At 60.9% G+C, this 14,096-nt stretch overlaps 1 protein-coding gene across 1 annotated transcript; it reads left to right on the forward strand.

The window, feature by feature from the left end:
- Positions 1-1,245: 1,245 nt before the first annotated feature.
- On the forward strand, positions 1,246-7,348 carry LOC308356525 (sialate:O-sulfotransferase 1-like; the record flags this gene model as incomplete). The annotated part of the gene is given in 8 exon segments (XM_080825589.1): positions 1,246-1,356; positions 3,545-3,707; positions 4,157-4,270; positions 4,273-4,320; positions 5,808-6,124; positions 6,517-6,642; positions 6,957-7,326; positions 7,329-7,348. Coding segments are annotated over 8 exon segments (1,269 nt in total).
- Positions 7,349-14,096: the final 6,748 nt, after the last annotated feature.

The raw sequence follows: 14,096 nt of genomic DNA on the forward strand, positions 1-14,096 counted from the left end.
TGTCTCTCTCTCGGCAGGATATTCTCCTGCACTGGGCATTTCCCCATTGGGTGAGGGGGACTCTATGTAGATGTGAGGACCCAGAGCGCGCCCTCGTTGTCCAGGCACCACCAAAGCAGAGAGTGGAGAGAACAGAGTGGATACAGAGCTGCTGAGAGACGCCCAGGCCTATGACCCAAGCCCTGATCTGTTGTTTAAATGCACATTCTTATTTCCCGTCTGTAAGAGTGCACCCAGCTCTTTTCTGGTCCATCTCCCCAAAGCCCACGAGTACAGACATAGGGATTATCACCCTTGAGCCATTTCAGCCAAGAGCCAATCAACACCTTCTAGTACTTGTCGAGAGGACCAGGAGGGGAGTCATTACTATGACAAGGTCACTTTCTCTAACTCAAGGATAAAGTTTAAGAAGCAGAAATCAAAATGTCCTTTAAGTCAGAAGTCCTGCCAGTTAAATTGTTCAATAATTATGCATTTTAATGGAAATACAGTCAATAGAAACCTCAATTCATAATCCATGCCCATTTTCTTCCTTCTATGAGGCTTGAAGTGTATGCTTTTCCTGTCATCACCCGAGGGGCTGGAAATTGTCCTGTGTTTTCAGAATCCAGTTCTGTTCTGTTGTAAATAAAACCGCACTGATGTCCGCACTACCCCGCGCGCCAGCGCACCTGGATCTTGACAGTTTCATCGACTCGAGGAAGTGGAGGGGCTCAGGTCCCTGGTGGGGTGCAACCCCTACCAGGGGTGGCCACTGGTAGAGGGACACTTCCTTCTGGGACCCGGTCCTGCCGGCACTTTTGAGGACACAGCAGACAGAGCCCAGACGTGTGGGGCAAATGGACGCCCCGTGGTGTGTCTGCACGTGGACCACAGCTGCAGGTTCCTCCACGGGGATCCAGCGTGGGCACGTGGATTTCTGAGGGAAGGGAAAGTCTGCACCGAGGGATCCTGTTTCCAGGACGTTCTAGGGTAGCTGGACGACCACGGAGCACAAGCCGGAGCCTCAGCTGACCGCGGGAGGAAAGGGGACCCAGTGATTCCCACGGGCAGAACCCGAGGGCTCAGCAAAGGGATGGGGTCTCGTGGGGGGTGGGAAGGGTGTGGTGGTGTGAACCGGGGTGGCTAGTGAAGGCCTCTCAGGGAAAGGGGCTTGAATAAGTGGGGGAGGTCTGGGGGCAGGACATTCCAGGCAGAGAGAACAGCAGGTGCAAAGGTCCTGAGCTCTGCATGTGCCAGTGGTGCATGGCCAACGACCGTAAGGACCCCAGTGTAGAAGGTCACCGCAACTGCCCGAACAAAGTGCCACAGATAGGGGCTCGCACTTCTCGGGGCTCTGGAAACCAGAAGGCCAAGGTGGGGTGTCGTTGGGCTGGTTACTTCTCAGGCCTCATGGGCTCACAGACGGGCGTCTCGTGACTTTGTGTTCATAGGGTCGTCTGCGTGTGTGTGTCCGAATCTCTTTTTATGACCACACTAGTCGGATTGGCTCACACCCGCCATGGCCCCATTTTAACTGAATGACATCTTTAGAGACCCCGTCTCCGAGTATAGCTGCATCCTGATGTGGGGGTCGGACATGGGCTTGGGACAGAGGCCGCGTGGTACAGGGAGATGGCTGGGGGCTCCGCGGGTGCGGCTTCATGGCCTGGTCCAGGCCCCAGCCCTACATGCCAATGCGGGCCCCGCTGCGGAGCCCGAGGGTGGGCTGGTGGGGGGCTGGGCTGCTGTGGCCATGGGCGGGTCTGACAGGTGCAGTGGGGGTGGGACTTCCGACCTTCCGGGCATGGGGACCTTGGAGAGGAGCCTACGGGCAGAGCGTCAAACCCTCAGGTCCCCCAAGCATGGGGGGGGCAGTGGAGTCCTAAGAGATGAGAAGGGGCTCGCAGACACGGAAACTGAGGCACGGAGGTGTCAGGGTCAGTGTGGGGATCTGACGGGCTACATGCCTGCTTCTTCCTCTCTGGTCCCTATGTCCAGGAAGCCCAGACACCCTGAGCTACTACCTCCCCCGTCCTCCATCCTCCGAAAATCCCTGTCTCGAGCCTTGTCCAGAAAAAGCATGGGGACCAGGGCTCTGGTCCCAGGGGAGAAGACAAGCTGGTGAGGAGGCCGGAGGGAAGCCGGGTCCTCCATCTCTCCCAAGCCAGCAGCCAAAGGACTTGTCTGTTTTATAGAGACTAGCATTCTGGATGGGGCTCCCGGGCTGTTTTAGGGCTTTTCCTGCTTGGGGGGGGGGGGCTCGGTGCTGTAGCAGCGATGGGCATGGGTGGTGGGGGTGCACAGGGGTGTGTGCTGGGGGTGCATGGGGGTACGTGATGAATACACACAGGGGTGTGTGGTGGTTGGGTGCACAGGGGTGCATGGTGGGGGTGTGCAGTGTCAGAACAGCACAGGGTCTAGGCTTCTGTCCCCACGCGGCAGCTCAGCCCTCAGAGGTACCGGGCTGGGACCCCAGGAGCTCCCGGCAGGGGTGCAGCTGCCCGTGGGCGTCCAGGAGGAGGAGGGAGGTGGGGAGAGGCTCTGGTGGGGGTGCACAGCACTGGGGGGCACAGACCTGAACACAGGAGCCCCCCCCCCCCGCCGCAGGCTCTTCATCGCCCCCCTCCCAACCACCATGGCTGGGACTGGCCCAGCGACTTTCTAAGCACGGAAATCCTCACTTTGCCAAGCCACACTCAGAAAACGCTTTTGATTTTTCTTTTCTTTATTTATACGAGATTTTTGCTGTGAGCAAAAAATAGAAAGGTCTGTGTGGCACTGCCTTGGCCTCCCGCCTCCCTCCCTGCCACCTCCCTCCCTGCATTTCCATTTGCAAGAGGTACGGGCAGGCAGGGATGATGGGGCTGGGTACCCTGGAGCACCCACACATGTCGTGCCCCGTCCTGGGCTGCCCTTATAAAGGACATGCGAAGTGGATTTGATTGCCCATGTTCGGTGGTGAAGGGCAGAGAGGCTCAGCACCTTGCCCGAGGTCACCCAGCACCCAGCGGTCTCCTCTGTGGGGTCAGAGGGAGCAGGGAACGAACCCCACAGAGGCGACCAGGGAGGCCAGGAGACGGCTTCACCATGAGGTGTTGCCCTGCCCCTAATCCTGGCAGGGCCGGCAGGGACTTCGGGAATGTCCTGGCCTGCACCCCCTGCCCCCCGCAGCTGGGTTGGGCTGGTCTCCTCCCCAGGGAGCCCCAGCGGGAACGCCAGAGGTCCCTTCGGGCTCACGGCCAGTGGGCCCACAACGCAGTATGTGTGCTCACCTGTCCCATCCTGACCCTTGCACACACTGGCTCCTGCAGACGCCCCTGCGCCAGGTGCCTGGTCCTCCCTGTGCTCCCTCCGGCCCCCCAGTGTTAGCCCCGGGCCTGGCTCACACTGACTGTTGTCGGGTCTCCGACCCGCTCTGAGCTCCTGGGGGCAGAAGTCACGTCCCGTGCGCCATGCCTCCCCTGGGCTGGCACGGGAAGGATGGGCACCATCCATGCTGACAGGAGCCGGGAGGCCTGGCCCCAGTGGGCACCCCACATGCTTCTCCCTCCTCGCTCCCCAGCAGGAGTCCCCCCTGGCCATCCTGCGGGGCTGGGAGTGCTACTGTGCTTACCCCACGCCTCAGTTCAGCCTCCGGGACGTGGTGGACAGTGCGCTGTGTGGCCAGGAACCCAAGGCACAGAGGCTGGCCGAGTACTGCGAGGTCTACCAGACGCCCGTGCAGGGTGAGTTCGGTGCCTGGGGCATGAGGCGTGCGGGGCCCTCCCCACCATGCCTGCCACGTGTGCTCTCCGGGCATTTGGAGAGACCAGTGTGGCCGCGTGCGGCCCGGGGTGGGGAGGGGAGGCCACCATCGTCCCTGGAGGCTGGACACGGGACACACCTGGCCTTTCCCTGAGCCTGGGGATGGAGGTGCTTTGAGGAACAGCAGGACACCCGCAAGGTGGGGCCCCACCACCCTCGGGCAGAATCTGGAATGTTCTGTGCTGTTTGGGAGCCAGGGCTTGCTGCCCGGGCCGTGGGAGGCCTCGTCATCCCCAGAGCTCTCTCTGGGCACAGGCCTGGGCAGCCAACCCCTCCCCCTGGGCCTGCCTCGGTTCCCCATCGGTGAAGCAGGAGACTGGGGGCGGTGGGTCCGGGTGGGGCGGTCGGTGGTCAGCCTCTGGCCTTTCAGACACTCGCTGCACGGATCGGCGGTTCCTGCCCACCAAGGCCAAGGTGTTTGTGGCTCTGTCGAGCTTCCCGGGAGCCGGGAACACGTGGGCGCCGCACCTCATTGAGCACACCACCGCTTCTACACGGGGAGCTTCTACTTCCACGGGACCCTGTGCAACAAGGGTGAGCGAGGGCCACAGGGCCTGGAGTCCCGGGGGAACCAGCATTGCAAACACATTCCCAGCCGTGTGGCCAGCCCAGGACTCGGGACATCCCTTCTGGTGGCTTGTGCTCCCACGCTACGAGCACTTCCTGAATTTCCCTTTGTTGTCAGAACCCGCAGTAATTCTGTGATATGTCACCGGCTCATTTGTTTGATTTTCTGTGAGGCCAGAAGGAGCTCCTAAAAACGCTGTGTTTTTGAAGATAGGTGCAAACCCCTCCAGAGTTGTGTGGCCCCTAGTCTCCCCCTGCAGAAGCGAGAGGCCTCCCTGTGCTGAGTAGGACCGAGAACCCCAGCCAAGCGAGGGGCTGTCGGTCTGCCATCAGATGTCACCCCCGTGCGTCCAGATTCCTGACCAGACTATGGTTTAGGAAGAGAAACCCAGGTCCACAGCGTCCTGAGCTTGGTGGGGGCTCTGGTCTGCTAGGAGAAGCCAAGAAAGCTGGTGGCTGATCCTTATGCCCTGAATGTTACTGGCACCCCCAGGGGGGTGGCCGGATGACCTGTTCCAGGGTCCTGCCTGCTGTGGCCTGGCACCCGTGGAGTCCCGTGGCACGGGCTGCTGGCCACCTGCTGTCTAGAGGACCATAGCCGTCTGCACAGCTGGTGGTCTTGGTCTGCAAGTGGCCCGGGGGCCCAGTGGCTGGAGTGGCCACGTGTGATGGCCCTGGAGGTTCCCCCTGTGAGGCTTATGGGACTGGCACGGGGTGGCTGCTGGCCTCTGCACCGACCCCCTAGTGACAGGCAAGGGCACTCGGTCTGTCCTGGGCGACTGTGGCCTATGGGACACACAGAGCAGCCGCTGTGGGGACAGCCCACAGCGCACAGAAGGCACCACAGATCTTGGGGTGCTGGGAACCTGATCCCGATCCTCATCCCGTGTTTACAGCCCGTGGTCTGGCTCCTCCTTGCCGGGGCTCCGGGGTCCTTCTGTGACATCTGGCTGCACCCCTTGACCGGCCCCCTACTCCTAGTTCCTGGGAGGCCCTGTGCTCCGTGGGACCGCACATGGAGCCCCTCCATCCCCAGCATAAAGGCCACCGCTGAATGAGCCCACAGCGTCTTGCTGACCCACATGAGACTGTTACAGGTGGGGAGGGCTGGGACCTCGCCACAGGACCCCGGGGCCCACTGCCGGGCCGGGGCTGGAAGCCCGGCATCACAGGGACACCTGCACCAGGTGTCCAGAGCCCCGTGCTGCCCTGTGATCCTGGCAGATGTCCTGCCCACTCTGAGCCACGCCTGCGGCCACGACTCCCCCTCGGGTTGTCGATGACGCTCACGGGAAATCACCGTGCAGACGCCCACACACACGTGCCTACAGGGTCTAGAGGGGCGTCAGGGCCCTGCCGCCAGACTTGTGGGGTCTCCTGGAGGTACGCTCAGCTCTGCCTGCTGCCACGACGGGGTCCATCACTGTCCTCAGCAGCCCCTGTCTCCCCCGCAGGGTTCAAGGGCGAGAAGGACCACTGGCGCAGCCGGCACACCATCTGCATGAAGACCCATGAGAGCGGCTGCAGGGAGATCCAGATGTTCGACTCGGCCATCCTGCTGATCCGGAACCCGTACAGGTCCCTGGTAACCGAGTTCAACGGCAAGTGTGCCGGGCACCTGGGCTACGCGGCCAACCAAAACTGGAAGAGCAAAGGTAGGAAGAAGGGCGTGGGGGAGGCCAGGCAGCTCTTCTCCTGTGCAGACACCGTCTCCCGCCCTCCCCAGGCTCAGCTGCTCCCCGGCAGTGTGGCCGGGACACGGGTCCAGGGGGCGAGTGTTGGGACACTGAGCGATCATAGGGCAGCAGGGCTGTCAGGCAGGCAGGCCTGTCTCCGCAGACCCTGCCCCAGCAGACGTCCCCATCCCCACCCTGCCCCTTGCTGGCGCCCCAGGTGCAGGAGGCTGAGCTCTGGTCCCTCCTCAGCTCCCAGGGGCCTCAGTTTACCCACCCAAGACACCAGAGCAGTCCCTGTCTGAGGGTGGTGGTGAAAACCAGGGAAAGCAAAGGGTTCCCATGCCATCCGAGGTGGCAGGATGGTCACAGGCTGTTTGTTGATATTGACACCGTCCCCACCAAGACAAGAGCCCCAACATGTCTTAATTTGCCAGGACAGAGCTCTCACGGATAGATCCTCCCCGAACATTGCCCGGCTGTCCGGCAGCGTCATGGGGTGGACTGGCCACCCCTGTGGGACGTGGTCCGCATCAGGCAGGGACCTCGCTCACTTAGCTTCAGGCCTGTGCCTGTCCTCACGGTGCCCCAGCTCGTCCCCGTCACCCAGGGCAAGGTGAGCATGGATGAGGGTCACCCCGTCTCCCACCTGTGATGAACACCACTGTGCCTCGTGGGCCCCGTGGCTCTCCCTGCCCCGGCGTGGACCCTGAGGGCAGGGAGCTCACCATCCAAGAGAGAGGGAACCAGCTCTCTCCATGCACGCCACATCTGTCCTCGTGGGGGGCTGCACAGCCACTGATGCAGACGTGGCCCAGTGACCCAGGCTGGCCCCGAGGTGCTGCTCTTACTGTCCACGGGTTGTCAGGAGGGCCTGGTCTGAGGGGCTGCCCGCTCTGGTCTCCCGCCTCCCCGGCTCCCCACCCACAGCGCCCAGGAGGTGGGCTGACCTGTGCGTCTCTCCCCGCTGAGTGGCCAGACTTCGTGCGCAGCTACGCCGCCTGGTGGTCCTCGAATGTGCTGGACCAGCTGCGATTCGGCAAGGGGCTGCTGGTGGTGCACGAGGAGGAGCTGTGCCACAGCCTGCTACCCACGCTGAGGGAGATGGTGGCCTTCCTCATTGTGTCCGTGAGCGAGGAGTGGCTGCTGTGCGTGGAGAAAAACAAGGAGGGCAGCTTCCGAAGGTGTGGCCGGCCCCTGCACCATCCCAAGCCCTTCACCCCCAGGATGAGGGCGCTGATCCACGGCTACATCTGGACGGTGGACAAGGCGCTGCGCGACCACGGAGGGCCAGGCTTCCCAGAGAGTATGTGCCCAGATGAACGCCCGGCTGCTCCGCCCGCGCCGCCTGGACACTGCTCCACAGGGCCCGGCTGCCGGAGCCGCTGCAGGAACCCTGCGCTCACAGACCCGCTGCATGCGCCGCTGCACGCTTGCAGGGACCCGCTCGGACTTGGCAACGCTGGCCCGCGCGTGCACGCTGGGCTCCCCCTGCGGCTCTCCTGCTTCCCGCTGCAGGCTTGCTGGCCGGGGTCCTTGCCCCCTAGTGCGGGGCTGAGTGGGCGTCAGTGCTGTGGGCAGCGAGTACCGCGGTGTGGACGTGAGCTCACGGAGGCTGCTGGACCCTGTGACCCTAAATGGCACATCTGACGCCCTGTGAACAGCTGGGGTATGGCCACCAGGCTCCCGGGTCCACAGCCCTGCATCGCCCTTCTCCGTAGACCGGCTGGCAGTGCAGAGTGGAGCCTCCCCTGACCCCATGCTGCACATGACCTCAGGACCTGCCACAGCTCTGTGCACCCCCCACGACCCCATCCAACATCAGCACTCTGTGGAGGGTTCCCCTTGCCTGGCCTTTTCATCTCATGTCCTAGAGGCAGGGTGTGGGGCAACGGGGCATGGGGCAGGGAAGGGCTGGCCTCCAGGGGCTGCACATGGGGAAACCCAGGAGGGATGGGTCTTGGTGTCACTTGGACCGGTGGCCCCACCCATCTTGGTCATGTCCCCCATCCACACAACCATCGGGGGAGGGACCACGGCCAAATCCTCTGAGTTTACACCCCCACCCCACCCCCCCACCCCCGCTGCCGGGTCCCGGGCCTCGTTGACACACCCTCTGTCTCTGTGGGAGCCTGCTGTCTCCCACTCATTCACCCCGGAGCAAGGGTCCTCACGAGCGCAGTGGGTTGCTGTGTGCTAGCTGGCCGGCGGCTGGGGGGAGCGGTAGGAAAGCCGCCCACCCCAGATTACAGCCTCAGGGGGCAGAGGAGGGGTGGTCACAGAGGGGAAGAAACCCAGTAGCAGAGGACTGTGCATGCCATGCAGGCTCAGGGGCATCCTACGGGCTGGTCTGGAGGGATCTGTAGGAATTACCCCAGCAGAGCCGAGGGAAGGACCTTGAGGCAGAGAGAACAGTGTGTGCAAAGGCTCAGGGGCTTGGAGAACAGGGGGATTGGTTGTGGGGCATGTGCATCTGAGTTTCTGCAGCTGGGGGCGGAGTGGGTGAATGAGGACAGAGGTGGGAACACAGAGAGGGACCATCCTCAGCCACCTGGCACTCAGCCTGGAGGGACAGAGCTCCCTTCAGAGGTACCTCAGGTTCAAAATGAGGCCGCGCTACCAGGTCTCCAGTGTGTGTGTGGGAGGGTGGGTTGGACCCCTGCCAGGTGGATGATGGTGTGTGGGCCCCTCGACAGCTTCTTCAGTCTTGGAGTGATGGTGGCAGGGCCCCTTGGTCTGCCCTCCTGCAGCCTGAGCCAAACTGTGCCAGGGGAAGAAAACGGGGTGAGAGATTTGGGGAAACCAGCATTGGAACGTCCTGACCCTGCACTCCCCCTCGGGCCTGGGAACCCGAGAGCCACTGTGGTGAGAGCTGGTGGGGTGGAGGGCCCGGCGGGCTGCCCTTCCTCGGAGGGAGGCCTCCACACCTGTCCCGCCAAACCCACGGTGGTGCTGAGCCTGTCCTGGGCCATCCCACAGCCGCTCTCCGCTTAACGCTGGCAACACTTATTGGCATGGCCCCGGCTCTGAGATTCAGGCTGGGAAGGTCCCTGACGAAACTGTTTCTCTGGAGTCGTAGGAAGAGGTGACGCCTGCCAGGAGGCCCCACCTGCCGTGCACCCAAGGGTCCCCGCACCCCCCGAAGCGAGTCTAGTCTCGACGGGTTAGAGAGCCGGATGCTGGCTGCCTCCTGAGCCTGGCTCCCAGCTCTGGCCCTCACTCTTCCCGGCCCCCCGTGTGACTTCGGGGAGAAGACCCAGACCCCAGGGAGGCTGGGAAGGGCAGAGCCATGGCTGGAGGGCCAGGCCCACTGACCCTTGGGCCTCCCACCCTCCTGCCCAACCTGGAATCAGGACAGCATCAGCCAGACCCCCTGGTAGATGGTCCATTTCCTGCTGCAGGTCCGCAGAGATCTCCCTTCCTTCCCCGGGGGAGAGCCAGCTGCTGTGATGGCCTTGTGGTTTACAGGGCACCTCAGCCAGACCTGCGATGAGTAGAAAGATGGGGTCAGTGTCATGCTGAGTCAGTCCACATGGTCGGGCGCCCTACAGGGGGCTGGTGCTCCTGGGTGTCTGATGAGCAAGGGCATGCAAAGGCCCTGTGGTGGCTGGTTCTTCTTGTGGGAGAGCCTGGAGGCACGGCTCTGGCTGTCCGTTTGTGCAAGTGAGGCCTCCCGGAGCTCTCAGCTTCTCCATCAAGCGGCTGCTGCCCCAAGCAGCCAGGGCGCAAAAGCCAGTGTGAATCTGGGGGAGAATTGTGACAAACCCCACTTCTGCAGATTCCAGCTTTAACAGGGAGGCCATGAAATCACACAGACCTGCGTTAAGACGTGTAATTTCCATGGTTTTCATCTCCCGTTGTGGACCCATTTGGAAACACCAAAATATATAATTTTAAAAAACTAAAACACATTTCTGATAATCCCAGTGATGTGTAAATGAAACAGAAGAATAGACAGGCTTCCAGACCCCGGGAAGAAAGCTGCTTAATTCCGTGAGCATGTTGTAACAAAGCCTCTTGCAGCTAAAATTAGATCCTGAGTGCATGAATGTGTGATAATGTTTGCACAGCAGAATTCACTTTCCCCTTAAAACATGGCAGGAGCTCCTTGGTTCCTGGGGGGCCCTCAGCGGGGTGATGGGAGTGCTGGCGGGGGGGAGGGGGTTTCATGGCTGCAAGAATGCTTGGGGCAGAGGTGTATCTCCTGCACCTGGAAGCTCTCCGGGGCTGTTGCAGTGTGGTTTGTGGGGGTCTAGTGGGAATCTGATGGGTCTCGGCCCCCACTGCTCACTGTTCCCACCAGGACCCGGAGGCCTGAATGAGGGCGAAATGGAGTGGAAGGCAGAGCTCCAGCCGGGCAGGGCCGTGCCCCCTATTCCCACCCCCGTTTCCCTCCCCAGCAGCCCTGGTCTCTGGGTGGGGCTATTTAAGGTCATTGTTATCTCCAGGGTGGGGCCCCAGCTGGGCAAAGCCAGGGGCTCCTTCCATCTCTCTGGCTACAGAGGGTTCGGGGACGGTTGCATGAGCTATGGCGGCGTGGCCGGAGGGCATCTCAGGACATTGGGAAGCACGTGCGCTGCTGGTGGGAGGGGAGGCAGCAGCCCTGGGCCTGCAGAGGGGCCCACACTCAGGTGTCACCGATTCTACCACGGGGACGGTCAGAGGGCACAAGGAGTCAGGAACGTGGCGTCGTTACATATACTCAAGACTGGCCTGCGATCACCCTGCCTCTGGGCGGGTTTGTTACACGAGCCAATCAACCCCCCTTCTTGATCACCTCGGCTTCAGTTGGGCTTCTCTTCCTTGTCGGCCGTGGGCTTGGCGCCACGTCGCCTCCGTGGCTGCTGCAGGCGGGGGCCGAGCTTTGGCCCAGTTCAAGCTGGCGGGCCAGGGATGGAGCGTCTTTCCAACAGAGCCCTTGTCCCGTGGGCGCCTCTGTGGGGGAGAGATCTAGCTTCTGGGCTGAGCGGGTCCAAGCGCCAACCCTCTGCTTCACGGATAAGGGACCCGGGACTCCCCGGAGGTCACGCTTGAGGGACAAGCGCTCAGAGTGAGGGCGAGAGCATGGCTCCTTCCACGAAACCACCGGCTGCCCTTCTGCTTCGACCCCTATAACTCTTGGGTGTCGGTGCAGACGGGGCAGGTGTGCCCAGCCAGCTCGTCTGGAAGTGACCCCGTTAATCTCACTGCCAGTTCTCTGCCGGAATGCACTTTGGTGGGCGCCCGAGGTCGGCGCCGAGGGCCAGGACTTGAAGACCTGACTTCGAGGAGCAGGGAGAGGGACCGTGCCGTGTCGGGGTGTTCGTGCTCTCTCCCAGGTGTCCCAGATGGAAGAGGGTCCTGTCTGCCCCCCACAGGGGGCTCACGGATAAGTTTGGGATGCTCACCCACAGGACAAGCGGGTGCTCCCTCCCATCGCACGCCAGCCCTCCTGACCACAGGACAGCCAGTCACCTGGATGTTGGCGTCATGTCACTCACTGATTTCGTCCCCATTGTCTGAGCCCCACACCCAGCCGACCCGGTGACCCACGCCCACCTCACAAGCAGGACCCCTGTCCCCTGCCAACCCAGTGACTCACACCCACCTCGCAGGCAGGGCCCCTGTCCCCTGCCAACCAGGTGACCCACGCCCGCCTCGCAGGCAGGCAGGACCCCTGTCCTCTGCCGACACGGTGACACGGTGACCCATGCCTGCCTCACAGGGCTCCCTGCACCTGGCCGACAGTGCTACTGGCCGAAGTTGAGATCACATCCCACCATCAGCAGCTGGGCTGCTTGCCTTTGCCACGTGACGAATTACCACGAACCCAGCAGCTCAAGCCAAACCCCAGGCACCCTCCCCTGGCTCCCATGGGTTGGGCGTCTAGGTGGACCTCCCTGGGCCGCCCGCCATCGAGGTGGTGTTAGCGGTCTGTGTTCCCACTGGAGGCCTGACTGGGGCATGTCCGTACCCAGGCTCCCCCACACTGTTGGCAGAACTGAGTTTCTATGGTTGTAGGACAGAGACCCTCAGTCCCTCCAATCCACACTTGGTCCTGACATGCGGGCCTCTCGCAGGAAAGTCGCTGCAGAGCGGCTGCTGGCAGGAGGGTCCCAAGTCTATTATGTGATCCCAGGAAGGCCATCCAGTCACCGTTGCCACATCCCATGGGACAGAACCCCACTCGGGGATGGGGGTCCCACGAAAGCACGAGCCCCAGGAGGTGGGGATCCCTGCGGACCAAGTCGGGGTCTGACGGTCACAACACCAATGTGGGAAAAGTCTGGAAATCCATACTTTCTGCTCCCCTGCCCCGCTGGTCTGCACTGACTATGGGGGGTGTTTGAGGATATCATCTAGGGCCCCAGCTACACTCGTGTCCCCAAGAGTCGGGGCCGAGTTCCCAGTCCACACTGGCCACTCGGCACTCCTTTTTAGTTAATCTTGCACAGCACACAGTGGGACTTTCAGTATCTGGACTTGTCTAGTTTTAAGACGCCATTAACTATTTTTGGGATGAATGTTGCCCCTCCCTCCAACATCTTTCTCGAATTCCTCTCGCTGGCACACGGACTCCAAAGCCCAGCTGCATCTGGGAGCACACAGCAGGCGGTTTCCCACACGTGCTCTCTTGATCCCACCACGAAGGTCCTGCACTTTGGTCTTCAAAAATGATCATTTGCTCTCCCCTGGGTACAGTTCCCATTAACCCACCTGCCCATTTCCATAATTACATGTTTTTTTTTTTTAATTCCTGGAACTTCTTATTAATTTTTATCACGGTCTGCCCCGGTTTTGTGGATGGTGCCCTTTCAGGTCTGCCGGCGGACATTAAATGCACTCAGTGCTGTTAACTCTATTTCCTCGGCTGTTAGTTTCTCTCGTTGTCGGGTTTGTGGTCTCTTTGGCAGTTCTGGTCCTCATCGGAGTGTCGGCGGCTCTGCGTTCATTCCAGGAGAGGAGGATGGTGCCCAGTCAACCTTCCTGGCAGGCCCAGGTTTGGGACCTCAGCCAATGACCCCGTGAATCACGCCTGGGCCACCTCCTGCTCCCCGATTCCACCGACTCCCGGTGGGACATGCCTGCCTTTCTGAGGCACGAGCCCGGCTGTGTGCTGAGCGCTCACCACCTCTGACCTTCTCATCAGTTTGCCGCTTCTCAGTGCTTGTCGTTGCCGTCCCTTCCCCGCCTTCCTGCCCATGTCGCCATCTGCGTCCGATTCAGGGAAGGAAAAGTTGAGTGAGTGCTTCCCTAACCAGCTTCCATGAGAACCAGATGCCTGATCACAAAGACTGGATCAGTTGACCTACGAGTGTCGCCAGGAGATGCTGTGTGACTTTGGGCTAGCATCTTCTCCTCTCTGAATCTCAAGTTCTTTATTAGGAAAAAAAAAAAACAAAAACCCTGAGAAATTTGAAAGAAGAGCTGTCTAAGACCTCACCCGTCTTGGCTGTCTGACAGTTCTGCTGAGGCCGTCCACACAATCTGGGGAAAAAGCATCACCTTTGTACCTGCTCCAAACACTGACCTCACCAGGGACATGGTAACAGCCAGACCTTCACTCGAGAGCCCAGTCTCTGTCAGGCCTTCCCCAAAACAGACAGTGCCATGGAAAACACACCAAAAAACCCTCTTAAATCAGGTTTTGTGTGTTCCTTCCATTCTTCATGTTTTAAGTTGGATAAATAATCACCATTTTCAATTCACTTGAAAGCTCTATTTACACGTTTACTTCACTGGATTTTTTAAACCCGTGGGGACAGGGACAGTGCTATATTTTGTATGGACCTTCCTACCCTCTGCTACTGGCACAGGACTCGCAGGCCGGAGGTACAGCAACTATCAGGGGAAGGAAGTAGGGATGCACGAAATTCCTAAACCCACTGCTTTTCAAGTTTTCCAAGAAAGCAACCACTGCCTCACGCTTCCTGTTTGTGAGCTGGTGCGGGGACAGAGCTGATGACACCTGTGAGCCCCCCTCCCCCACGTGCTGAGATGCTGGGGGACAAAAGTGAGCTATGGGAGCCGCACAGCAGGCAGGACGAGGGGGACGAACAGCAGTGCCGAGCTCTCTGGGGAGTTGTCCGA

This window comes from Martes martes (assembly GCF_963455335.1).
Source record: "Martes martes genome assembly, chromosome: 16".
In the NCBI taxonomy this organism is placed as follows: domain Eukaryota; kingdom Metazoa; phylum Chordata; class Mammalia; order Carnivora; family Mustelidae; genus Martes; species Martes martes.